This window comes from Cervus elaphus, chromosome 24 (assembly GCF_910594005.1).
Source record: "Cervus elaphus chromosome 24, mCerEla1.1, whole genome shotgun sequence".
Classification (NCBI taxonomy): Eukaryota; Metazoa; Chordata; class Mammalia; order Artiodactyla; family Cervidae; genus Cervus; species Cervus elaphus.
Window position 1 is genome coordinate 58,101,416 of NC_057838.1, and position 25,557 is coordinate 58,126,972.

The window sequence follows — 25,557 nt, forward strand, 5'->3', positions numbered from 1 at the left end:
AGTTTTGGCATTCGTTAATTAAACTTAGTTACAGAGTTAAACAGTTCTACCTACTCTGCAGGGCATGCCCTGTTTAGGACTGGATGTTCAGCTGGGAAATGCTCTACTACGATTATCACAGTGGTTATAGTTTTACATTATAAGTGTTCTGGTTTTTAGATATGAAATTGAGCTTTATAGTTATAAATTTAGTTTCCATTCTTTAATGCCACAGTCTTTAGTAATATTTATAACAGTTTTATTGGTATAACATTTAATTACTAGATTAAGGTGTTACATATTCCATTGTAAATCCTCCCTATTCCTTTTGCTCAAGCAGATATACATATGGTTGACTCTTGAACAATACAAGTTTGAACTGGGCAGATACATTTATTTGCGCAGTTTTTTCAGTAAATGATGTACGACACACCTGCAGATGGCTGAACCCCGGGTACGGATGATGGACTGTGAGCTTCTCCCTGGATTTTCAGCGGCAGAGGGGTCAGCACCCTTGGGTTGTTCAAGGTGCAGCTCTAATCCTCCCTGCAAGTAGCCTATATGGTAAGCTTCAGATTCTCACAGACACTTTTTCCCCTGTGATTGGAGGGGTCAGAAGGCTTTAAGGTCTGTTTTGTGGCTGGGCTACAGGGAGAGGCAGCTGCAGTGACAGGCGCGCGGCCTTCTCCCCACCGACACACGCCGCTTGGCGTGGAGGAGCTCCGCGCAGAGGTCTGCAGCGTCCTGCGTGAGGCGGTACGCGGGGCAGGCCCTGAGCGCGCTGTAGTCGTCTTTGATGTCGCCCTCTCTGAAGGAGACCACCACGTATTTGCGCAGATGAGCCTGGCTTCTCAGGTCACTGCAGAAGAGGTTAAAGGCGAGGTGGAACAGGTCTTGGGAGTTCGCACAGGGGCTGCCCTCGTTCTTGTCACAGGTACCATCACACATGGTGTTATCATTGGAAAGAAGGAAAATGACCTTATCCGCTGCTTGCTTCTGAGTGGTAAGCCATTGCACGGGACCCATCTCAGCTATTTTCTTTTTCTGCCACTTTTCAAGGATAACTTCACTTCTGCAGCGGTTTTGAAGAAATTCAGTGACGTAACAAACTGTGTGATGGAAGCATATTTCAGAAGGGTAAACCACAAGAACCTTAATAGAGGGCAGTAGCGTGGGAGTTGAGAAGGAAGTCTTCTTGATCCGTTCTGTGGGGGAGAGAAGCATTTGTCATCTCTGCACAGCAAATCAGCAGGTTTTCAGGCCAATCTAAACCACGGCAGATAAATGACCCCTTGCCAGGGCACACTGGCTGAGCATCAGAGGTGTTATTACTGCCAGAGAGGAAAACATCCCTGAAGTTCCTTTCGTACACATCACCTGAAATACACCAGTACTTAAAGATGCTGCAAAAGATTTATTTTCTGAGTCCCTGTCACTGAGTTAGTCCTCTTGATCAAGCCCATCCCTTTTCAGATAAATTCATGGAAACTGTTTAGGTTCAAGGTACTCTGTTTCAGGTGGATGGTTGTAACTGTAGGATTTTTCAGTGCCATACATAAAAAGGACAGCTGACCTCTGCCATTTCACATCATGTTTTGAGTTGGGTCAACTCAGTAGTAATTCCGTCTTCTACCTGTGGGTGGTAGGGTTTCTTTACAGTTGCATAAGGCTAAGTGGTACCTCATTTCAGCTGGAACTCAACTGGAATTCTGTCCTATACATGCTACAGAATGGAAGCTAGGTATGAAACTACTGTAAAAGATAGATACAGGTGAAACAATTCCCATTAATATAAGTATTTCTAAGGTCAGAGTTTGATATGGCTTGTCTACCTAAGAAAGAACACGGGATTAATCTTGTTCTATCTATAACATCACAAACAACTCAGAGGCTGCATTTCCATGTTGATGTGTAGAGGGGAGGGGAAAGCAGAGGTTATCAGTGGGTCTCCCCCTAGCAGTTTATCTATATAAATACTGATACTCTGATTTCTCATTCAAGTGTTCAGTGTTTTTGGGTTGGCAAGATCCTTGTTGTTCAGTCACTCAATCGTGTCCAATTCTTTGCCACCCCCATGGACTGCAGCATGCCAGGCTTCCCTGCCCATCACCAACTTCCAGAGTTTGCTCAAAGTCATGTCCACTGAGTCAGTGTTGCCATCCAACCATCTCGTCCTCTGTCATCCCCTTCTGCCTTCAATCTTTCCCAGCACTAATGTCTTTTCTAATGAGTCAGTTCTTCCCATCAGGTGGCCAAAGTATTGGAGCTTCAGCTTCAGCATCAGTCCTTCCAATGAATATTCAGCATTGATTTTCTTTAGGATTGACTGGTTTGATCTCCTTGCAGTCCAAGGGACTCTCAAGAGTCTTCTCTAACACTACAGTTCAAAAGCATCAATTCTTTGGTGCTCACCCTTCTTTATGGTCCAACTTTCACATCCCTACATGACTATTGGAAAAACCATAGCTTTGACTATGCAGACGTTTGTCAGCAAAGCAATGTCTCTGCTTTTTAATATGCTGTCTAGGTTTGTTACTGCTTTTCTTCCAAGGAGCAAGCATCTTAATTTCATGGCTGCAGTCACCACCTGCATTTATTTTGGAGCCCAAGAAAAGAAAGTCTGTCACTGTTTGCATTGTTTCCCCATCTCTTTGCCATGAAATGATGGGACCAGATGCCATGATCTTCATTTTTAAATGTTGAGTTTTAAGCCAGCTTGTTCACTCTCCTCGTTCACTTTCATCAAGAGGCTCTTTAGTTCTTCTTCACTTTCTGCCATAAGGTGTCATCTGCATATCTGAGGTTATTGATATTTCTTCCAGTGATCTTGATTCCAGCTTGTACTTCATACAGCCTGGCATTTCACATGATGTACTCTGCATATAAGGTAAACAATCAGGGTGACAATATACAGCCTTGATGTACTCCTTTCCCAATTTGGAACCAGTCTGTTGTCCCATGTCCAGTTCTAACTGTTGCTTCTTGACCTGCATACAGGTTTCATAGGAGGCAGGTATGGTCATCTGGTATTCCCATCTCTGTAAGAACTTTCCAGTTTGTTGTGATCCACACAGTCAAAGGATTTAGCATAGTCAATGAAGCAGATGTTTTTTCTGGAATTCTCTTGCTTTTTCTATGATCCAACGGATGTCGGCAATTTGATCTCTGGTTCCTCTGCCTTTTCTAAATCCAGCTTGAACATCTGGAAGTTCTAGGTTCATAAACTGTTAAAGCCTAGCGGGGAGAACTTAAAGAGTAATTACTTTGCTAGCATGTGAAATGAATACAATTGTGCGGTAGTTTGAACATTCTTTGGCATTGCCCTTCTTTCGGATTGGAATGAAAACTGACCTTTTCCAGTCCTGTGGCCACTGCTGAGTTTTCCAAATTTGATGGCATATTGAGTGCAGCACTTTCACAGCATCATCTTTTAGGATTTGAAATAGCTAGAATTCCATCACCTTCACTAGCTTTGTTCGTCGTATGCTTCCTAAGGCCCACTTGACTTCACACTCCAGAATGTCTGGCTCTAGGTGAGTGATCACACCATCGTGGTTATCTGGGTCATGAAGATCTTTTTTGTATAGTTCTGTGTATACTTGCCACAGTGTTGTTCTTATGCCTTGGAAGAATTTATTTTAAAAAAATAGGAACTAGCATAGATTAGCTATCTCAATTAAGGGGCAATTTGTTATTAGCTATCTTTGGACCATTTCAGTCTTTGTAGATGCTTCAGTCATTTAAAAAAAAAGATGATTAAAAAAGGTGAGTGCAGATCCTGAGTCCTGACCCTTGCTTTACCCTTGCAGGTGTGATCAGTCTTAAGGAGAGCTCTAAGGTATTAAATAAATGTTGTCTGACTCTATTCTGATGCCAAAATGTGACTGCCTCTGGAGGAAGCTCCTTAAAAAAAAAAAAATCAGTGTCATTCTTTAAAGAGCTGAATTATAACCCTTACCGTGCCTCCAGATCAGATAGATGCCAGCCACCAGCACCCATGTGGCCACAAGCAGAGCGGACAGGAGAAGAGGCAGCCAGCCACCCAGAACACTTCTGTCTGGGGAGAACAGAACTTACTTATCTTCAGCAAAACACAACCAGATTTCTCTCTTATTTGAAGACTAAAATTTTTATTTGACGCTTTGTAGAAGTTTGGGTTCCTTCAAAGCCAAGGGTCAGTAGATCTCTGCAGATCAGTATTTTTTTTTTTTTTTTGCAGAGTGTCCAGGTCTTTCACTAGATGCTCAAAAGGGAGAGGGGCCCAGGAGGTTAGGAATGGTCCTCCAAAATCACTTTGGCCTCTTACTCCACATTTTCACTGTGGTAACCACAGTTTACATTCAATTTTGTTGTTGTTGTTGTTCTTTGATGAATTAATGTTATTCTGGGTGCAATTACTTCATACAATACACAGTACGCATAGAGGGCATCTTTAAAGGCTGTTCTGTCAGACTGACAGATGTGAGGGCAATGCCACCCGGTCATAGGAATGCTGAGAGGCAGTTAAGCTCCAGCGTGTGAAAGTGCTCAGGAATCCATTGGCACTGTGCCCACAGAGCAGACAGGATTGTCAGGAGGCTGGGTTTCTAGAAACAGCACCTTCCAACTTTTTACCCCTTGCTGGGCTAGTTCCGGAAGCATTTAATTTGAAAGAACTAACATCATTAAATCCAGAGAGACATTCTCCAGAACAGGCTGCTCTCAGGCACCAACGAGGTGTGTCTCTTGGTGCCACTATTCCTAATTTGTTATCCAAATGTCTGTGTGGCCGCATCGAGTTACAGTAACAGCTGGCCCTGGGCCACTGAGACAGGTAAGAAAGTCAAAATGCAGTGAAATGCATGTTCCTTCATATACTCAGTCCTTCTATGCCACTGACGTTTTTCAGCAGACCCTTGGGGCATTCTGAACATCTATTTTGCACCATTGATTTTTTTTTCCCTTCTTCTGTATGTCCTGCTTGGTCAGGATCTTGATCTCATAAATGAAGCCTCATTCCTATTCATCTTGTAGCTGTTGGGCACAGAACCGCTGTCTTTCCCTGCACCCTGTTCAGCGCCCACAGGCAGGGACCCTCCCTCACTCTCTCCCACACCCCCAGCCTGTTGCATTCTGAGTGGGGTAGGGCTGGGGTGCTTCCTGTCCTGAGGCTCTGTGCTGGCCAGTTACCATGATCCTGAGGAGAAGAGACTCCTGTTTGTGGGCAGCGACCCACAGTTCCTCTTTGTCGAATGCAGTCGTTGCCACAGGTACGGAAATACGGAGTCAGCTAAGGAGAAGTGAGGGGTTTGGCATTATTCCTACTTTTCACCAGAACTTCTCATCCCTTTTTTTCTAGCTTCAACCCCTCTTTGGCATTGTAGTAAGATGTTCCCCACCCCACCCCCCTTGGTCATACTTCTGTCATAAAGCCCTAAAATCCAGACCAGTGACCCAAGACCAAATACCGTCTACAACTCCTGGTTTGTGAATCTACACTTTGTACATGTTGCTAAGAGGTTTTGCATGCTCAGTTATGTCTGACTGCAACCCCATGAACTGTGTGTAGCCCACCAAGCTTCTCTATCCATGGGATTTCCCAGGAAGAATACTGGAGTGGGTTGCCACTTCCTTCTCCAGGGAATTTTCCTGACTCGGATCAAACCCGCATCTCTTTCATCGGCAGGCAAATTCTTTACCACTGAGCCACATGGGAGTCCCAGTAAGAGGTTAGTTTCCTTATCTAAAAGGGTTACGTCACATCCTAATACATAAACAAATATGTCCTCAAAAAATAGGGCAGTGGGATGCCTCTTGACCTGAGTCAACACTTTTAAGTCCCTTGGGACTAGGAGAGTCTGTTTCCTTGCAAAAGGGGTGCAGTTCTAACATGCTGATGGGTATCTGCTCCCTTGGGCATGTCTGAATGCTGCCTTTATGTCCCAGGAATAAAGAACAAAAGAGTCTTCTATATTGGGTGTGGATCTGTTCCACTGGGACCCTCGGTAACATGAAGTCAGAGTAGAAAGAGCCCTGAGAACATCTGCTGGCCTGACTTCTGTTCTCCAGCAGACAAATCACGGGCCCCAAGAGGACAGAGCTGCCCTTCAAAGTTCATAAACTGATCAGGAACCCAAACTTTCTCAATTCAAATCCTTTTTTACTTCATTTTGCAGTGGAAATGGAGTCCTGGGATAATAAAATGGTATTCCTGTCTCAGAATTCCTTTGTGGCTCTGTGACAGCAAATGGGAATAAAAGCATGTTGGAAAGTCAACAGCCACTCACAGAAGCCAAAGGGACCGTGACAATAAGTTCACCTTCCTGACCTCACAGATTCCCCATCAACATCAACGTAATGCCAAGAGAGGCTTCTGGCAGAAGCGAACCGAGGAGAGAATGCATCTGCTCCAACCAGAACGGACCGCTCAAAAGCAGCGAGTGGCAGTACAGTGGGTCTTCAGTGACCCCCATTCTGTCCCCACCGGAGCATCTTGTTCAGCTTTACCTGGACCACAGCACCTTCACTTTCCCCAGTCACGTGAACCACCATGGAAGTTCGAGTTAGTTCCTTCTGGTGCAGGTAAGTGAGACAAAAATCAAGAGTTAGGAGCCATAGGAAGGAGTAGATTAAAGACTGCCAGTGAAGCCGCTGCTCTTCCCAAACTGACTGGAACTCGTTAATTTGCGTGAGTCAGATTTACTCTGTACTTCTGAGACCTCTACCTTTGGTGGGTTTTAGATTCACAGGGATGTTTCCAGAGATGCCCCCAGGGGACTTGGTTTTTTTTTTTTTTTTTTTTAATTAATCAAAATAGCCCAGCGCATTTGTATAGCAGACAGTCCTGCCTGTTGCTCTCTCAAAAGAGTCCAGGGAAGTTCTCCAACAAGGGAAGGAGAGCTGGAGGTGGAGGACAGGACTGGTGTTGAGAACATGAAGGGGAAGAAAGTACCTCTGACACATAGGAAGTCCCAATCACGGTGGTATTTTGGATGAGCGCCATATATCTGTCTCCAAGGGGACTGGTGGTAAAATTCACTTCCACTGTGTTCTCGCTCTTTTTGCAAGCAGTGATGTTTGGCTTCCACAGACTTCCTGTGAGTCAGGAGAATCACAAGGATGGAGCTGCGAACTGGGCCCTCAGTTAAGTCCCCAAAAGGGCTTGACCAAAACAGATGTCTGTTCTGAGGCACACCTCCATGAGATACACACTACTACACAGCGTGTCTTTTATTTATCATCTCAGAGTAACCTGCTGCCCAGGAAAGTTTAGTGACCCCACGTCATTGCTTTGCTGAAAACAACTTCCCTGGGCTGACAGTGATGGGAGGCACAGGCCGGGTTCTACTACTCTCTTCTACTCGGTGTCCATTTGGAGTGAAGGGCTGGGGGTTGGGATTTCCCTCTTTCCAGGATGGGGAGCAAAAGCCACAGCTTAGGAGACGTGTCTGAGTTTATAGAATGAGTAAATTCAGCTAGAACTAAAACACTCTGGATTCCAGAACTCCATCCATCAGCCTGCTATGCCCCAGCTTAACTGAGTATCAGGAAATAAGGAAGTGCCTCATGGCTTAAAAGAATACCCTGGCAGGTCTACTCTGTGAGAAAAGCCAGTTGTTTCAATCATGTGCCTTGCAAATCAGCGCTTGGTAATTTCCAGGAACATGATATAGAAGAGCATGCATTATTTTCCCCACCCAGGAGGCCATTTCAAGCCCTTGCTCCCAACTGTCTTTAGCAGTTGGGTACTGGGACTGATTCAAGGCCCTCGGGCCCCCTACACCCCACAGGGTCCCCCAACCCAGATGTCTCCCAGCAGGAGGCCACGGAAGAGGCCCAAAGCTCCAAGTCTGCCTTTCAGCTAGGAGACACATGTGCTCGGTCTGCTGGGGTTCACAAGGACGCCTGTGGGGTGGGGGTGCCTAAAAGACAGGGACTGGTCCCCCCAAACCATTAGCCTCATTAGCACCCTAAGACTGTCATGACTCAGAAATGCACAGAAATTCTTGTAAACCCCTTGGAAATTGGATGGTTGGGACTGATTAACCTGAAAGGGCTTATTTCAAAAATCAGGGCAGGGGCAGATTCTAACAGTCTTCTTGTGAGAGGTGACCCCTGTGAGGTCGCAGGTTCGGAGCGTGCTTCTAGGTCATTACTTTAGCTAATGCTGCCACCTTGAATGTTTGCAAATCCAGGCAGGCCCCTGTGGCCACAGGTCAGTGGTGCTGGTGTCTGAGTGGGTGGAGGACTTACAACAGAGTCCCATCCAGGCAGAGAGGGCCTTTGTTTGGGGCTAAAATGTTACTTTAATCAAGGGAATGGGGTGTTTTTTCTGTGACTTGCTCACCGCATAAACCTGCCAAGAGTTTGTCAGGCTGGGGATCAGCCTTCACCGAGCAGTTTGGATACGTAACAGCCCTACTCTAGGCCTCAGTTTCTTCATCGTAAAAAGTCTGATGGAGCTGTGCTGGCTCGAGGTATGGATTTCTTCTCATAACAAAAGCAAATGCTGAATTTACTTACCTGCCTCGATGCACTTTTTTTTATATTTCATTATGGGGTCCAGGCACCCTGGAAATTTGAAAGTTTTCACATTTTAGAAAAAAGTAACTCTGCTCCACCCCAGTGCCAACAAGTGTGCACACAACACATGCTTACCACACCTGTAATGAATTGCCAGAACGTTTCAGATATGAGGTCAGATAGCAGATGTAAATAAGATACTAACATACTGTTAAACAGAAGATTATCTACCTATGAGGTGATAACCAGAGTCTAATTTGAATACAGCCTTTATCAGAGCGGTATCTGTGATCCCCAAGAGACCTCGAAACCAGCCATTCTTGAAAAATGAGGTTCGGTAATACGTGTAGATACTGCCCCTTCCAAGAGGTGAAGCTGAATCCTACTCTATACCCCTCTGCCCCAGGGTGGGGTGGACTTGGTGATTTGTTTCCAAAAACTGGAGCTGGGGAAGGGAAAGATACTAGATTACATGGAGAAACCTGGCAAGACACCACTTAACAGTGACAAAGGTGAGCATCACCTGTGATGCCCTGTGCGTGTCACCCACCCAAGAGGTGCCACAAGAAGAGCGCTTCACCTGTGCAGAATTCCCCCCAAACCCCTGTGTCCCCGTTTGATCATGAGACAAGCACCTGACAAACCCAGATTGGGGGACCATCCCGCAGGAGGCCTGGCCATCACTCCTCAAGACTCATGGTCGTGAAACACAGGGAAACACCAAGAGACGGTCACAGACCAGATGAGATGAAGAAGACACGGGACTAAATGCCACTGGGACAGAAAGACGACATTAGTGGAAAAGCAGATGAAATCCAAATAAAGTCTGGACTTTAGTTCATAGAAATACCAGTGTTGGACTCTTAGTTTTGACAAATAGATGGTGGTAACGTAGGATGTTAACGGTAAGAGAAACTGGGTGAGCACTATATGGGAACTCTTTGTACTAGCTTTGCAACTTTTCTATAAAAGTATTCGAAAATATTTTTAAAGTGAGATTTGGTCTCACCAAGAAACCCGGGAACTACTGTGTAGTAAATGCTGTGATGCTGTGAATACACTAGACCAGAACCAAGGAATGCAGACAGATTGGAAACTGCCCCCACTTGGCTTCAGTGCCAAAGCTGGCACAGGCACAGGCATGGGGACAGGACAGGTGACCCAGCTCGAGCCGGAGTGATGTGGGAGCTGCTGGGGCCAGGCGCCGTGCTGGGCCCTCCTCACCGGAGATCCCGTCTCATCCTCGCACTGACCCCGTGTGTGATCGTGCAGGTGTGACACCAGAGGGCTGAGCGCGCGTCATAGAGCAAGGGAAAGAACCAGCGCTCACCTCTTCTCCCAGCTCAGGGGGCAGACACACTGGAGTCTGTACATCCTCCGAGACCAGCCACACATGGTCAAACTACACATCCTGCCCAGAAGCTGAGACTGGAACAAGCGTTCTGCGTCGGCCGCAAAGAATGGCCAATGTACATCAGTCAAGGAGGACCACAGTTTGGCCGGCAGCTTCACTTTGCTGCGTGTGTAACCAGGGCAACTTACTTAAGCTCCCAGTTTCTTTTATCTGTAATTCAGGGCTGTCCCAACCTTGGGGTTTTTGGCAACCCAAGGGAGATGATGCGTGTCAAGTGCTCAGTCAGCGCCCGATGCACAGGAATGGGCTTTCCCCTCCACTTCACCTGACTCAGTCCTTTCCTTGTGAGTGAGATGCAGTTACTGTTGTGTCCCTGCTACACATGAGCAAACCGAGACTCAGCAAGGCCAAACATCTCATCCAGAGGACCTGGCCTCTCTCTACCAAACCACATACCAGATCAGGTGTCCGGCAAGACAGAGAATAAGACAGGAGTGAGGATGTGTACCTGGGGAGGTGAAGTTCACAGCCATGGAGGGGCCGTCCTCATTCATATTTGCATTGGGGATGTTATGGGCCCCAATGAAATAGACTGTGTTCAGCTCGACAGGAAAACCAATGTAGGAAAACATCCACTGCAAAGCAAAGTGGGAACCCTTGAATTGCCACGTCTTTTTCATTTATAATTTCATTCCTTAACCCACTGCTAAAACTTATGTCTCTAGCCAATGTCTACTAAGGAAATTGACCCCACACAGTTTGCCAGTGTAACCCACAGAATTAGAGAAGTGTAAAGTTCTAGAGCCAGGATATAACTTAGGTTCAGTTTCCCTCACTTGGGCTCCCCCGCTCACTCAAACAGTAAAGAATTTTCCCACAATGTGGGAGACCTGGGTTCAATCCCTGGGTCAGGAAGATCCCCTAGAAAAGGGAATGGCAACCCACTCCAGTATTCTTGCCTGGAGAATATCATGAACAGAGGAGCCTGGCGGGCTACAGTCCATGGAATCACAGAGTTGGACACGACTGAGCGACTAACACTTCCCTCACTTTGCTGATGGAGAAATTGAGGCCTAGGGATGCTGACTTGCCCAAGGCACACAGCAGAGAAATGGCCCAAAGTGGGATTGGAACCCAGACATTCAGGTTCCAGGTTGTAGCTGTCAGCAGCCTGTATATGAACACAAACCCACACCCCCAACAAAGGACCCAGATTAGTGACAGCCCTCCCAGGTGTCTCCAAGTGCTTACTTTGCCACCAGAGGGTCTGGTCTGAGTCTGGAAGGCCTGGGTGTAATTGCACCTGATGCAGCTGTAGGACTCGAAGTGGCTTTTGCCCATCACGCAGATCTTGGTGGCCTTCAACAAGCGGATGCTGGCTGCCAAGGTGGGTAAGAGGGCAGTTATGTATTTAGCGCTCCCTCTGTAGCTGATCTGATGCTAGATAGCCTACCTGCCTTCACATTCACCGTGACCCTCAGAGGTAGGCACTATGATTGTTCCCAGTTTACAGAAGGGGTGAGCGAGGCTTGGTGAATTTCAGGGAGCTGTGCCGTGGCTTACAAAGTTCATCAGCGACAGAATACGGATTCAGATTCCAAAGCCTTTCCTCCTCATAGGTGAGCCTAAATTTCACAGGTACCTGCAAAGAGGAGTCTACCTTTACACTATCCTGGACCTCTTTTAAGAGGAACAGGCGTGCTGTGTAGAGCAGAGGCCTCTCTGAGTGTCCTCAGCAGCCAAACCTGTTCTGTCTGTACCTTTATCCATGCCGATCCTTCTCCCTGCAATGCCTTTTCCTCCTGTTCTTTGCCTTGCCAATTCTTTCTCCTTCAAGGCCCAACTTATGCACCACAATCTATAATGAGAGCTAACAAATACAGGAGCTCACTCTGTGCCAGGGATGAAGCCAAATGCCATCTAATTTAATGTGGTCTCACCAGGGCCCGCTCCTCCTCCTCTCCCTTCAACCCCACTGAAGATAAAGTACAGGTCCCTCCAGGATTCCCCTGACAGTCTGGCTGCCTCCCCTTGGGCCCCGAGAACCTGACTGGGCAGGAACTGGAGCTCACTCAGCTCTCTGTGCTTGGCACTTCCAGATTATGACCATATGGAATTTAGCTGAATTTAGTGAGCAGACCCTACAGACATGGGCTTTAGGCCCCCAGTACTGGTTCATCCAAAGTGGCTCAGAGAAATGCTAGGACTTCCATGATGTCCTTTGGGAGATGGAAAAGTTATCTACCCAAGAGAATGTTTTCCTACTGCGAGATCATCTCTGGCCTCATCCCATTTTCTTCCATGAAGAACAGCATAACATATAGAAAAGCATACCAACACCAGCACACCACTTGATGAGTTTTCACACTTGTGCAGCCAGTACCCAGGTCAAGGAACACCCCAGGAGTGCCCCTCAGGCCTCCTTTCAGTCACTCCCCACCCAAGAATGGGCTTCTCTGGTGGTTCAGATGGTAAAGAATCCACCTGCAATGCAGGAGACCTGGGTTCAATCCCTGGGTTTGGAAGATCCCCAGGAGAAGGGAATGGCTGCTCATTCCAGTATTCTTGCCTGAGAATCCCATGGACGGAGGAGCCTGGCAGGCTACAGTGAGTGCACAGGGTCACAAATAATCAGACATTAACTGAGCAACTTCTACCCAAGAATAGCCACTGTCCCGACTTCTAACTACATAGAGTAGTTTCGCCTGTTTTGCACTTTTTGTTAGTGGAATCATCTTGTGGGTAGGACTGCAGGCCTGCATGCAGAGGTGAAAGCATGAACTCCCGAATCTGGTTTCTTTTGTTTGTGAGATTCATCCACACATGGTTATAAATCATTCATGCTAATTGATATACTGGATTCCGTTTTGTGAATCTAAGTCTACCGTCAGGCATTTAAGGCATTTTATTTTTGGCTGTTTTGAATACCACTACCATGAGCATTCTAGTCTGTGGCTTTGGTATATGTATGGCATGTATCTGGTATATCTGTGGCATGCGTGTATGTGTTCTGTTGGGTATGTGCTGGGAAGGGAGGTCATGGGTTGTAGAGTCTGCCCATTTCTGCTTTAGTAGACACGTCAGGCCTTACCATTGACTGATGCAAACTTACCATCTGCCCGGAGTATCCAGCTTATGTTCATCAAAATTGAAGAGTCCTCCAGGTCAACACTGCTTTTAATAGGCTCCACTCGGAGGTCCCTCAGGTCCCCTGGGGTCAGGGTGTGTCGGACCATCCACTCTGGAGACGGTCCTGGGAGAAGGCAAAACTGCCCCATGACACCCCTTCCCCAGCCCAGTCCAATCCCACCTGCTCTACATGACCCACTGTGACCACCCCTCACTCACAATTCATTTCTTCTTTCAGCTACGGCAGGCCAGACATTTCTCAGTGCTGGCTGATGTGCAGCTTAGGTGATGCTGAACCTCCTGGACCCAACCTACAGGGCACATGTGCCCACTCTGGGTCCCTTCATATGTATGTATATATCTAATTTATTTGACATGTTTATTAGGATCACTTCTGCCTACCCCTACACCTCAGTCTGGACTCCAGCCAACTTACCCCCATGACGCCCCCTTCCAACCCCTTAGTCTCTGCCAGTACCATCTCTCCTCCAGCTCATTCTGTCCATCCACATTTCTTGGGCAGAAACACACCCATTCTTTAAACGCTACCATCTCCAACACTCCTTCTTCTCTAAAACATTTGCTTCCTGTTCCCAAGTGTAAATGACATCCCTCCCATGGCACTTGATCTCCTGTGCCTCTTTCCAGCCAGGAGGCCAGGCCACCCGAAACCCTGGGAGCTCTGCCTTGGGCAGATGGAGGCTTCACCCGCATCAGCTAACAAAGCAGAGTTTCACCCTGCGCCTGGTCTTTGATGACCTACTGCTGGCATTTAGGTCCCCTGAAAGTCCAACTATACTTCTGACTGTTTCTAGTGCACCTACCGGGTTCAGAGCCACACTGAATTGTCTGCAAGAGAGAAAGAAATCGAGTGCCATGTTGAATACCAGCAAACCAGAAGCCTTCATTTGCCAAATTAGACAAAACACCATCTTTTCCCTTAAATGCATATACAAGTGATGCATGTTCAAAGAAAAGCTGAGCTGGTCCCACTTCACAGTTTGGGAGACATTAAGCAGCCCTACGTTAGGCTCTGATGGGCCATAGATTAACCACCATTTACTTGAACCTCAAGCCTGGCCATCATCTCCCTTAAAGATCAAAGGTGGGTTTACACCCCTCTCTGCAGCTCAGCCTTCCCTGCCACAAGCAGGGGATAACTCTGGACCATCACGGAGGCCCCTTCACACTAACTGTAGCCTTCTAGGACAGTCTAGAATATTTATTGAGTTTCCCCAGGTTAAAGACTGGCTGTACCAAGAAGAGCAGAAGAATGCAGTCCATGGTACCTTTCCGAGGTTCTTTAAAAAATTCCCCTTCTGATATAAAAGGACTCACTCGAACTATTTACCAAATCATAAGGCAACTATGATTTCATCATGTTATCTGTTAAAAAGAACTTATAAAAATAATATCATTGTATCTAAGAAAGGCCAATATTAAATCCTTTGATTAACTGCTCATGTCTTTTTATAAGAAAAAGTAATTAGTCCTTTGGTTTTTGGAATAAAATTCAGGACCTAAAAGGAAGCAGCAAGTTCCCAGGACACGCATGACACAGTGTGGGTAAGCCCGCCAGCTCTGGAATTTGAGCCCTCGCAGCCTCAATCTTTCTCAACACCGTGAAGACAGAAGGCAAGACTTTTGATGATTTGAGTGATATGAGTTGGGTGGAACTGTTAGTCACTCATCTTTGTCTTTTTAAAGCTGAACTCCAAGGGATGTCACCAGACAGTTTTTTAAACAAATAAGCCACCATGGTGATATTGGGAGCTAAGTTCTTGTCAAGGGGCTGCTGAGACAAATTTTAGGAAGAAGCAAAGCCACAGCTCTAAGCTTTGTACAGAGTTCAAGCTACAGGCCTAGTAGCAGGTACTGCAAAAGCAATGAATTCTTCCTCTAGGGGAAAGGTAGGGGTGCGGTGGAGTGAGGGGGTGGGCTCTGAACTGAGACAGAGGACAAGGAGAGGAGCTGAAGACGTCAAGGCAGAGTACGTCTTTCCATCAGCAAATGACACCAGGCTTTTATGCTACGTGCTAAGCTTAAGGGCAACAATATAACTTCAAATGCTGTGTGCAAATGAGGTTTGTGAAGACCCAGAAGATTCCCTCAATCCTTTAAGGCAGGGGAAGAAGGGAAAGCTGCAGAGTTCAGGGTCTTAGGTCTGGGAACAAGGGCCCCAGTACAGCGCAAAGAACACGGCAAAAAAGGCGACTGGAAGGTAGAAGCAGCTCTTGCGACCCCAGGCAATAACAATAGTGAACGCCTACTATGTGCTAGGCTCTTTGCTGCTACCTTACGGGCCCGGGCGCTGTCCTTCACTAAATCCTGGTGAGTGAGGTATATGACCCTTCAGTTAGACAGATGAGGACACGAGGCTCATTGAGCATAAATGGCTGGATCAAAAACGCTTGGTGGCATCCGAACCCGTCTGATTCCCTCGCCCCAGACTTAAGCAGTCTGACGCCCGATCCCCGCTTCAGACCGCCCTCTGCGAACGCCTCGGAGGAGCAAGAGCTGATGGGTTGGGACGCGTTTGGGTCCGGGTTTGAGGGACCAGAACGCGGGAGAGGGGAGCGGAAGGGGGGCGCTTACCGGCTCCGGAGGCACGGCCCCGCAGTACAGTGCGGCCAGGCTCAGCAATACTAGTGACATCGCGGGGCCACCAACCGCCACCTCGCGGGGTCCGGATCGGTTTCGGGCCGCGCGCTCTTATCCAGGCGCCCGGGGCCACACCTCCGGGCTCCGCCTCCCCCGCCACCGCCCGGGTAGAGGGGGCCCTCTGGCGCCCTCCCAGGGTGGGGAATGTAGTGCCCGGCCTGCAGGGGTCGCGCGGGATGGCTGCCGGGGTCCGAGCGTCTCCCGGGCAGCCACGCACGCGCCGGCCCAGCGCACCCGTGCGTGCGGTGAGCCAGGTGCGCGAGTGCGAGCACGACCTGCCAGCCCCGGCCCGCAGGCCCGCCCGGCGCCCGCTCGCCGCCGGGAGCCCGTCGGGTCCGAGACGCCCGCGGTGCCTCTCCTGGCCGACCGGAGCGCGCGGGGCGCCGGCGCTGCCGGTTAAAGTGTAGCGGGGCTGGGCCGGGCCGCCGGCGCCGGCTCCTCCGACTCCGCCGCCGACTGTGCCGCCACTCCGACCGACCTGCCCACGGTGAGTAGCGGGGAGGCGCTTGACCCGGGGCCGGGTCGGGCCGGGAGGTCGGGTGGGTCTGGAGAACCCAGGCTGGACGCCGAGGTTGGAGCCCCCCGGGAAACAAAACGTGTGGGACGGAGCCAGCAGAGTCGCACTGAGTTACTCGCAGAAACTTAAGTTGTGTGTGATTCGTGTAGCAGAAACCGTCCCTATCGCTGGTTTTCTGGTCAATGTCTCTTTCCACAAAATGAGACCTGCCGCTAACAGTTGGGTCTCCGAAGACGAAAGCCTTCACCCTTTGGGTGTGGAGGCGACTTTTTGAGTTTCAGGGAGCTTGGGATTTCTGAGCCAAATTTGCAAATTAAATACTGCCTCAGAGAGCCGACCTAGCTGCTCAGAGCCGAGTAGGGTCTGGGAATTGCATTTAACTTGATCTCGCTGGTTAATTCTGCGCAGGTGGACGGGACCCATTCTTTGAGAGACACAGTGGCTTTGGGGAAAGGTTAATGAAAATCAGCTGGGCTAACAGTGAATCAAAGTGCTTGAAACTCTGCGGCTTTAGGCGGCTGGGTTTGCAGAGGAGGGGGGTGGGGCGGTGACCAACTCAAAGTCCCTTAAACTTCTAGGCTGAATTAGCGCCACTCTTCAGATGGGAGGCCAAGGCCTAGGGAGCGGTGGTGAAAAGTTGACTTAGTCAAGCAGTTGTTTTGCTGAGGTCCTGTGCACCAGTCCTGGCCCAGCTGCCTGATTCAGATTTTGGCCAGCATGGAGCAGGCCCAGTCTCTAGGTTGGCTGGGGACTCTGGCATGCACATATGTGAGGTGCAGGCGATGTTTTCCTGAGGACTGGTCTGGTTTCTCATCAAGGTGAGTGGCTCAGGTGAGGGTATTGCCTCACCCATGGTGGCCCCTTGCTCAACGTCTCTGAGTTCCTTTGAGCCCTAGCGCTGTGGTCCCAGAGATCGCTTGCAGCTCTAATAGTTGTTTGTATTCTTGAGCCGACATGTGCAGGGGGCCAGCCCTGGCGTGCAAAGGTGCCAGCTAATTGGTGCCCTTGGACTGAGAATGGGGGCAGTGCGAGTACTCCGAGGGCACGCCCCCCCACCGCCGTGGAAGTGCAGATGCAGACAGTCTCATCTTCCTGCTCTTGGGATCACAACCCTTGTTCCGTGGGATCCCAGACGTTTTGATGATGGTCATTTTTCAGTTGTAGGAAGGCCACCTGGCTGGCAGTGCCAGGCCATGGGAAGTCAGTCCCTCTGAAGGCAGTGAGAAGACTCTGAATCCATTTGCTGAACCAATAGACAAGTCCCTGCGTGGGCCAGCCTCCGGCTGTACCGGCTTTACAGACATGCCCCAAAGCAGGCCCTCTTGCGGGAGCTTGAGCTCTTGAAGGTGAGGGCTCTGGGGGTAACCAAGGATGCAGAGGTTTGTCCTGGAGACAGGGTTTGTGAGTCAGGCATTTTTAGGGGTTAGAAAGGGGAGTTTGATAGGGTCCCAGTAAGGGATATTCCCTATTCCCTTCTTTCTGTAAGATCCTAGAGTGAGGGAGCAGCCATGGTGTCAGGTGAGACAGAGGGGCCAAGGGTGGCCTGGCCCGCGGTGGGCCCCTGACTTAGATCTTTGGCAAGAAGGGGTGAGACAAGGCATGAGAGGAAGTGGCTTTAGATATGGGAAAGGGCTGGTTTTCTTCCAGGAAAGGGCAAGGTCAACACAGTTTCTCCAGGAAAAGAAGCTGATGGGCGAAGGAGAAAAGAAAGGCGAGGCGAGCAAAGTGCCAAGGTGGCTGAGCATCGGGTCGGAGGAGTGGGAGGGGGGAACCAGAGCAGCGGGTGCTGGCCGTTGACTTGGGATGCAGACCGAGTGACCTCCCCGTGCCCTGGGTGCAGGGCTGGGCATGTGTGGGCACAGAGATGACACCGCCTTGTCTCTGGTTCTCTGCTGCCCACGGCCAGGTCTGAAGGCAGGACTGCAGAGTGAGCAGTCCCGAGTGATCCCTTCAGCCATGGCTGATGTACTCTGTGGGTCAGCAAGGCGTGCCTGTTCGGTAGGAGGGGTCCACACTGGCTTCGAAGGTCATTCCAAAAAGTGTTCCTCCATGAGAGGGCCTTGCTGGTTAAGCATGAAGCCTCCAAGCTGGCCTGCTAGAAGGAACGCCGTTTGTTGAAACCCCTAAGCCCAGTAGTGTCGTAGCTTTGTCAATGGGATGCAGGGCCCCTGTGAGTCAGGAGGTCTCAGCTGCTTCCCCTGTGACTCTGGAAGTCTCGGCCCTTTTCAGAGCCTCAGTTTCCTTTGCTGTCAAGTGTAATGGCAGTGAGGTGACTGAGGCCTGTGAGGGAAGTGCAGATGCTCTGACCTTTCCTCTTTGGCCATGAATTCTGCTGCGTCTGCATTTCTGAAAGAGCCTTGTGCAGCGTTCCTTCTTGTCTGGGTATTTAGTAAGTGGTTGTTGAATGAATGAATGAATGCATACCTTCCTCCAAGCCAGGGGCCCAAGCCTGCCCAATCAGGAGAGCTGGTTTGGGTTTCCTTTTATTCTTCCTTCTCTGGTGGGGGTGAGGAGCATCTCATCTGGAGTCTGGAGGACCCCTCTGTCCACTACGCATGGCCCTGGCCCCAGACCCCCCAGGACAGGCTCTGTGCTGCCACTGGAGTTCACATCTCCTGGCTGCACTATTAGTTCCCCAGTGCCACCCTTGAGTGAGGCTCTGGGTGTTGTAGGGTCTCAGTTTCCCCTCCATAACATGGGGCTGATGTCAGGGCTGTTGGGAGACTCTGAAGGGGTGGGAAAAAACTGGAGGACTTAAAGGTGCTGTGTAAATTTAAGGACAGGGGAGGTGGGACAAGAAAAAAACAAATGATCTCCCTGGCCTTGACAAGGAAATTCCTTTGAACCCAAGTGCAGAGACGCCCTCAGGCCGGCACTTTGGTCGGCCTCTTTGTTTCTCTGTCCTCCCCTCCCCAGGAACAAGGCGGTCAGAGGTTGTTGACCTGTCCCAGGCCGGCCTCCACCCACACAGGTGGAATTTTCCACTTTTTTTTTTTTCCAAACATTAATCAAGGCCCCATGCGGTCAACAGTGGATTCATTGTCTCTTGAAGAGCAAGATTCAAGCCGTTGCTGGCAGACACTGGCTGCCTCCCAGGGCCCCAGTGGCCCACCCAAGCTGGATGGGCTGTATTGGGGGCACCTCCACCCACAGTATCGCCCCCCACCTGCTGCCCATGTTCTCCTCCAGTTGTGGAGTTTTGCAGAGTCAGTGGTCATGCGTACTTGAGCCAGGGACCCCGAGGCCCCCTGAGTGTTTGCCCCTGTCCCCAGCAGGGCCACAGAGCCACAAACGGCCTCTCTGCTCCAGCGAGGAGGGCTGGCCCAGGAAGGCTCGGTCGGGGTTAAGTCCATGTTAATACTGCTCCTGCCAGGAACTGGCAGGAAAGCCTGTGAGGCCACAGCCTGAGTGTACTTGCCTCCATCTTCACATGCAATGTCACACTGGGGGCCTCAGAAAAAGTCCAGAGTGTGGAGGAGGCTGGTGCTGTTATTCTTTCAGAGCCCCATCTGTACTTGGGTGACTGAGTCAGCCTCCCAGGGCTTGAGGGCGGGTTACTGGAGAAGTCAGTGGCATGGAGCAGTGGCTTGTGTGGGGCTCATACCACAGGGGTGGCCATGTGTTTCTCCATCAGTGATACTTTAATTACTCTGTTATTAGTAATATCACTGTTATTCATGGTCACAGCATCACTGTCCATACTGAAGGGGGTGAGTGAGGGTGCAGGGAAGAAAGCAAGGAGGGATTGAGGCCACGGTATGAACTTGATAAAATTACCATGTGCTTTTGACTTTGCACTTGTAATTCTCTGAAGGGTGTTTTTGGCTCATTTCTTTTTCCTCTTGTAACCAACCTAAGAAATGGGCAGCTCTGTTTCCATTTTATAGATGTGGAAACTGAGGCCCAGAGTTGCTAAACCATGAGTGGTGACAGTTGACATCACAAACCATGGATCTTGACCTCCAGCTCCTTTCACTTTTTTTTTTTTTAAAGTAGTGAAACTTGAAAAAAAAAATAAAGTAGTGAAACTTGAACATGAAACCTCAGTATATATGAAACACACACGGATGATGATGCTGCATATTAGTGTGAGTTATCTTGTAAGTTCATATTTGTAATTTACACATGTGTGTTTGATTTAAATATTCACAACCTAATAGTCAAAAGCTGTGTTTCATTCACTGGGAATTTTTAGGATTTCAAGCTCAGGAGGCAGCATCTCAAGTGACCGTGAGAGAACTGCTCCAAGGAGGCCAGGCTGGAATAGCCAGGTTATATAGAAATTTTACAACAAAGGGCAGGTAGTCTGAACATCAGAAGATTATTGATAAGTAAAGAAAAACATAACCCAGGTTAAGGAATTAAGCACTTTTCTGTGTATGGGAGGGTGAGCTCACTGAAATCATTCCTTTGATGTGCACCTCACTTATCTGGGGCCAGTATCCTGTGTATTTTTTAAAATTAATTTATCTTTATTTGGCTGCACTGGGTCTTAGTTATGGAGTGCAGGGACTTCTCTCTAGTAGCAAGTGAGTTTCTCATTGCGATGAAATTTTAAAATTAAGAGAGTTTACCCAAAAGCTCTTATCTCATTTACATTTACTGTAAAGCTTCATCATGTCAAGTTATTTTGCTTGCAACAGATGCAATAACATCTGTCGTATTTGACTTCTATTAAACCTAGGTACAATAAAGTATTATACTTAATGATTCTAAATACATGCCTATAATAATTAGACCAACAAACAAACTTTAGTACCAGGTATCAACTTAATATTCAGTATTTCTCAGTTCACATGAACCTGAAAGTCCTTTTGGCCCATTTCTTTTTATTTAATTTGTAAGCACTTTCTTTGAAATTAAATAGAGCTCTTTATAAATTCAATGTTGATGATACTATACTTTCCAGAGGTAGAGATATCTCATAAGCACCATGTGTACACAGGCATATAAACAGGCAAAACTAGAGATCTCGTGGCTTCACCTAATTATGAATCAGGTATCACAATGTAAACTTGCTAGTTTACAAAGAGCAGTTGGAATACATTACATTTGCCAGCTCAGATGATTTAAGGTTTTACTCTTTGTAGAGTTTGGCTGAGGGAACGTTCCCAGCCGTGTGAATTTTAGAATTGTCGCTTTGTCTCTTTGTTTCCTTGGTTTCAGGTCCTGTGGCCTGTATTTACATTTTTGTTTTGTGGAGATTTGCAAGAGACAGACAGTTGCTTTTAGTTCCCTGAAGAACACGTCTGTCACCTAAAGGATACTGAATGATTGATTTGTCCAACTGTATATTATCAGTGAGAAGATTTCTAGCTCCCTTGAAATGTACGAGTTCCGTGTTCTAGAACTTTATAGAGTTTCACATACCTTCAAAAGCTTGTACAAGGCATTCAGCAAAGACCCTCATTCCGAATTTACCAGTTAAACCCAGAGAAAGATCACTACTTTTATTTTTTCACTAGCTCTTGAATTTTAGTTTGAAGTTTTTACTTATTTGTATGGCTCAGGTTTCCTTTAGAATGTTTAATATTTCCTGAGGGGCAGATTTATATACCTTGTCTTAAAATACCATATAGTATTTCCCAGGGAAGCATACCTGTCCTACAATATAATTAAACAAAAGAGATGATAATCATCTTATATAAAGCCCATTTAAATATACCACTTTGATACACTTTCATCCCAATTTTGTCAACTTTTATACCTTTACTTTTCATTAGTGTCCAATTAACAAGCGTTCGTCTTATAGGAAGACTTCTAGTTTTTGTCTTTCTTTTTATTCAGCATTTCCTGCCCATTTATCTGTTTTTATATAAAAGGCTCTGGGATCCCCAGAGAGAAGTTGAGTGGTGGAACTCAGGCCCTTTGGCCTATCTGTTGCCCCAAATAATTGCTGGTCAGGTACTCAGTGTAAATTTTTCTAGCTCCTCAAATATTTATTTTAACACTGGGGTGGATAGATCAGACTTGTTTGGCTTTTACTGTTGGGAACTAGTAGGGGGTACCCTTTGACCCATTTAACTTTAGGTAGTGTAATATAAAACCTTGTGTTTTAACCACATAAATGTCCATTTTATTTATCATACTTGAAATAACCATATAAAGATTTCTTTATTCATTTGAGATAATTCCTTTAAAAATTTTTACCTTTTTGGAAATAGTATCTAGATTTTCCTTGTAGGACTTTCCCCGTAAACCTTAATTATTGTAGTGCTTTTGTTATCACCTGTAAGACCCATTGAGGGGAAGCAAAGACCACAAAGGAAGCTTCCCAAACCAGTTTTTCTTACTTGTTTTAAACTACAAGAAGTTCTTAGGTTAATTATTAGATATATATTTTTCCACCTTAAGTTTGATTTTTGTTTTATAGGTACCAATAAAACAGTTTTATAATGAGAGTGCTATAGATTCACTAGTTTGTTTCTCCAGTTTTAAAGGAATCCATCATTTAGCCATTAATAAAATATCTATTAATAGTGATTCAAACTACTGAGGTGCAAGAGGCTTCCTCATAAGAGGGTGGGGGAGGATATAACCTAAGCAAAATCCAGAGAATTTGCTCTCAGAAATAGTATGGCAGAGGTCAAGTTTTCAAGACAAGTACATGCACAAACACACACACACCCAGAATGTCCTCGGGAGATCACGTAGAACTTTTACATCTCAAAGACTCAGGAAGAGAAATGCAGGCTTTCCCCTGGAAGGACTTTGTTTAACATCAAAATTCTGAAAAGATATTTCTGTCAAGCCAGCTTTTTAATCTTCATTTTACTGCACAGGCAGTAAGAGAGGCACCTTGTTTTTAGGGTGAGATTTCCTTTCATTCCCAATTAAGTAGGTACTTGTGAGTTTTGTATGTACATTAACCAGACTGGGGGACTAGCTGGAGGTTGGCGGTCTGTCCTTCCTTTTATTTATTTATAGCTGTGCTGGGTCTTCATTGCGATGCGGACTCTGCCTAGTTGTGGTGAACAGGGGCTACTCTCTAGATGCAGTGCGCAGACTTTTCATTGCGGTGGCTTCTGTTTTTGCAGAGCACAGGCTCTGGGGCACTCGGGCTTCAGCAGTGGTGGCGCCCAAGCTCTGGAACACAGGCAGTTGTGGTGCGTGGGCTTACGGCTCCGCAGCATGACGGATCTTCCCAGATCAGGGATCAAACCCATGTCTCCTGCGTCGGCAGGTGGATTCTGAGCCACCAGGGAAGTCCTCTTTTTTCTTTTATTTTGTAACCTTTATTTCCCATTCTGAAGTTGGACTGCTGAAATAAAATTGCTGGTGATAATTTAGTGATGCGTCAGTATGCTGCTTGAGAGCTTAACCCCTCTAGGTTTGGCGTCAGATTTTGTTTCAGCTCCCTCTTAGGCGTCTTGGGTTCTCCTAGTGGCACGTAAGACTTCCATGGTGTTCAGATCACAGCACGGGCAGTTCTTCTTCGAGTCCCTGGGTGCGCAGGTTGTTAGTGAAATGAGTGGGTCTCCCTGTAGGGACAGCTGCACAGTGTGGGGTCCGGCCACCACCACTCCTGCAGATTTCTCAGTCACCTCAGAAAGCTGCTGCCAGCCAGAGGGAGAGGGTCCCTTCTTTGGAGCTCAGAAGCACTCATAAATTTCAGTTGTTTTTTTTTTAATTTCGACAGTCTCTATTAAGGTCACCAATTCAAGGAAAACCAACAAGCCGGTCTTCCCCCTAATAACTCAGGCGGGAGTTGAACCTTACGCAATGTTTAACTAAGCAGTCTTCCCAGCCTTTAAGCTGAGAATAACCACTCACTATCTAAACTGAGTCTGCCATGCTTTTTACACTGAGAAAAATCTTCCCAGTACTTCCAACTGAGGATAACCCAGGTACCACTTCTGGAAACTAAGTTTCAAAGATAACTTATTCCCCCAGGATCTGAAACTTAACAATCATCAACCAATAATGAGAGCACCTAGAACCAAAGAGAGACTCACCCAGATTTGTCTGGACTCCTCCAAGAGGTGGGTGGGCACAAGTCGCCTCTGCTGATAACTAAGGCTCCAGATCCTTGTAGAGTTCAGGTGAAGGGGAGGAATCTGCTCTGGTCCCTTCGTCGGTCTCCATGACTGTAAAAAAAAAAAAAATAGTCGCAACCTTAAAGTTGAGAGTTCTGTTTGACTTGGCGGGAACTTTTAGGACTTCATGTCCAGAAGGCGGCATCTCAAGTAAACCCTGGAGCGCTGCTTCGAGGAAGTCGGGGAGGAGCCGGGGCAGGTAGTCTGAATGTCAAAAGATTATTGTGAATTAAAGAAAGCCAGATATCTCAAGCTAAGAGGTTTAGCACTTTTCTATGTATGGGAAGATACATGAGTCTGCCTCAACTGAAATCATTCCTTTGATACGCCCCTCGGCTCTCAGGGGCCAGTATCCTGAGTTTGCCCAGGGCTCACTGTCTGGAGTGGCTGCAGTGTGATGGCTGCTATATGGCAGGTAGTCCTTCCCTCCTGAGTTCCCTCAGTCTCAGCAGCTCACCATCGGCGGTGGCTGCAATTGCTGATGACTGTGACACCCGTCGTTTACTGATACGGCAGGAAATATTCCATTTCTTCTTTGCATGTCATTGAACAGCAGTGCTGTTTCCTGTGAAACCAGGAAACCCCATGAAACCCGTGAAACTCTTGAAACCGGGACCCGTGGGTGCAGGTTGATGTCATCCAGCAGCCCTGCTGCCTGATTGACTTCGCTACTTCCGTTCAGCGATAGAGCTGTTTGTAGTTGACACAGGGGAAACAGTGGACGTTTTTGAAGCAGTTGGCCTGGCATTCCTTAGGGCTCTCTGCAGCTAAGCCCCTCCAGCAGCTTGAAAGGGACACAGCAGTGGGCATGTGCGGGAAAGTTGGCTGACTCGTCTCTCACCGTTGGTTTACAGATGAAGGTGGCTGGCTACCCCCGGGGCTGCTCCGGGGTGTGATCTGGCACCCCTGCCATGGTGTGGCTGGGATGGCACCTTGAGAGGGGCATGCTCCGCAGCTCCCGGGCCTTTTGGCCTTGGGCGGAGCGTGGCTCCAAGCCTGTGGTAGTGCCTGCGTGAACGTGGGTTGGAGATCAAGCTGGCCTGGCAGCTGCCGCTGTCTGCCCTCTGCTCAGCCCTGTGCTTGCAGCAGATGCCAGAATTGGCGCTGGCGGCAGTGGGAAGGGACACTTTGTCCTGGGGCCTTGGGCAGGCCACCGCAGCAGACGGGCCTGGGCCCCAGGGGATTGATGTCCAGTCCATGGTAGTGTGTCTTCACCTCCCTCTGAAGGACCACATTTGTTTGGTTTTTAAATTTTAATCTTGCATGAAATGATTTTTTTTTAATGTAATTAAAGTTGTTATAATAAAAACAAAGATACCTCGCTTTAAGCCCCTTATCTTATTAGGAAATGCAAGAGACGTCACATCACTGTGTCAGAT

General features: G+C 47.8%; 2 protein-coding genes across 9 annotated transcripts in view; one reads left to right on the forward strand and one right to left on the reverse strand.

Annotated features, from left to right (window-relative positions):
• Positions 1–221: 221 nt before the first annotated feature.
• Positions 222–24,734, reverse strand: IL17RB (interleukin 17 receptor B). Of its 4 annotated transcripts, XM_043886216.1 has the most exons (12): positions 24,636–24,734; positions 24,098–24,229; positions 13,789–13,813; positions 12,948–13,088; positions 11,087–11,214; positions 10,344–10,470; positions 8,482–8,529; positions 6,911–7,053; positions 6,466–6,531; positions 5,149–5,248; positions 3,938–4,036; positions 222–1,184 (listed from the first exon to the last, which is right to left on the reverse strand). In XM_043886216.1, exons 1-12 carry the CDS (start codon positions 24,717–24,719, stop codon positions 625–627), a joined length of 1,653 nt encoding a protein of 550 aa, XP_043742151.1. In that variant the 5' UTR covers positions 24,720–24,734; the 3' UTR covers positions 222–624. The 4 variants fall into 4 exon arrangements, with proteins under 4 accessions (XP_043742151.1, XP_043742154.1, XP_043742153.1 ...); XM_043886219.1 differs by lacking the exon at positions 13,789–13,813 and having other exon boundaries at positions 24,636–24,729; XM_043886218.1 differs by lacking the exons at positions 24,098–24,229; positions 24,636–24,734 and adding an exon at positions 15,560–15,754 and having other exon boundaries at positions 222–1,088.
• Positions 15,761–25,557, forward strand: part of CHDH (choline dehydrogenase) — a 104,016-nt gene continuing 94,219 nt past the window's right edge. For 4 of the 5 annotated variants that reach the window (XM_043886206.1, XM_043886212.1, XM_043886213.1 and 1 more), the window contains exon 1: positions 15,761–16,112. The gene's annotated coding sequence lies outside the window, so the exon portion shown is untranslated. Of the gene's footprint in view, positions 16,113–16,768; positions 16,961–25,557 lie in introns of those variants that run through there. The other variant, XM_043886211.1, reaches the window with a different exon arrangement.

Excerpts from the sequence above, each read along its gene's own strand:
- IL17RB (XM_043886216.1), bottom strand. The coding sequence starts at position 24,719 with ATGCAAAGAAGAAATGGAATATTTCCTGCCGTATCAGTAAACGACGGG. Across the intron at positions 24,230-24,635 it reads AATTGCAGCCACCGCCGATG|TCATGGAGACCGACGAAGGG; the intron begins GTGAGCTGCTGA and ends TTTTTTTTACAG. Across the intron at positions 13,814-24,097 it reads AGGAGTCCAGACAAATCTGG|ACAATTCAGTGTGGCTCTGA; the intron begins GTGAGTCTCTCT and ends TCTCTCTTGCAG.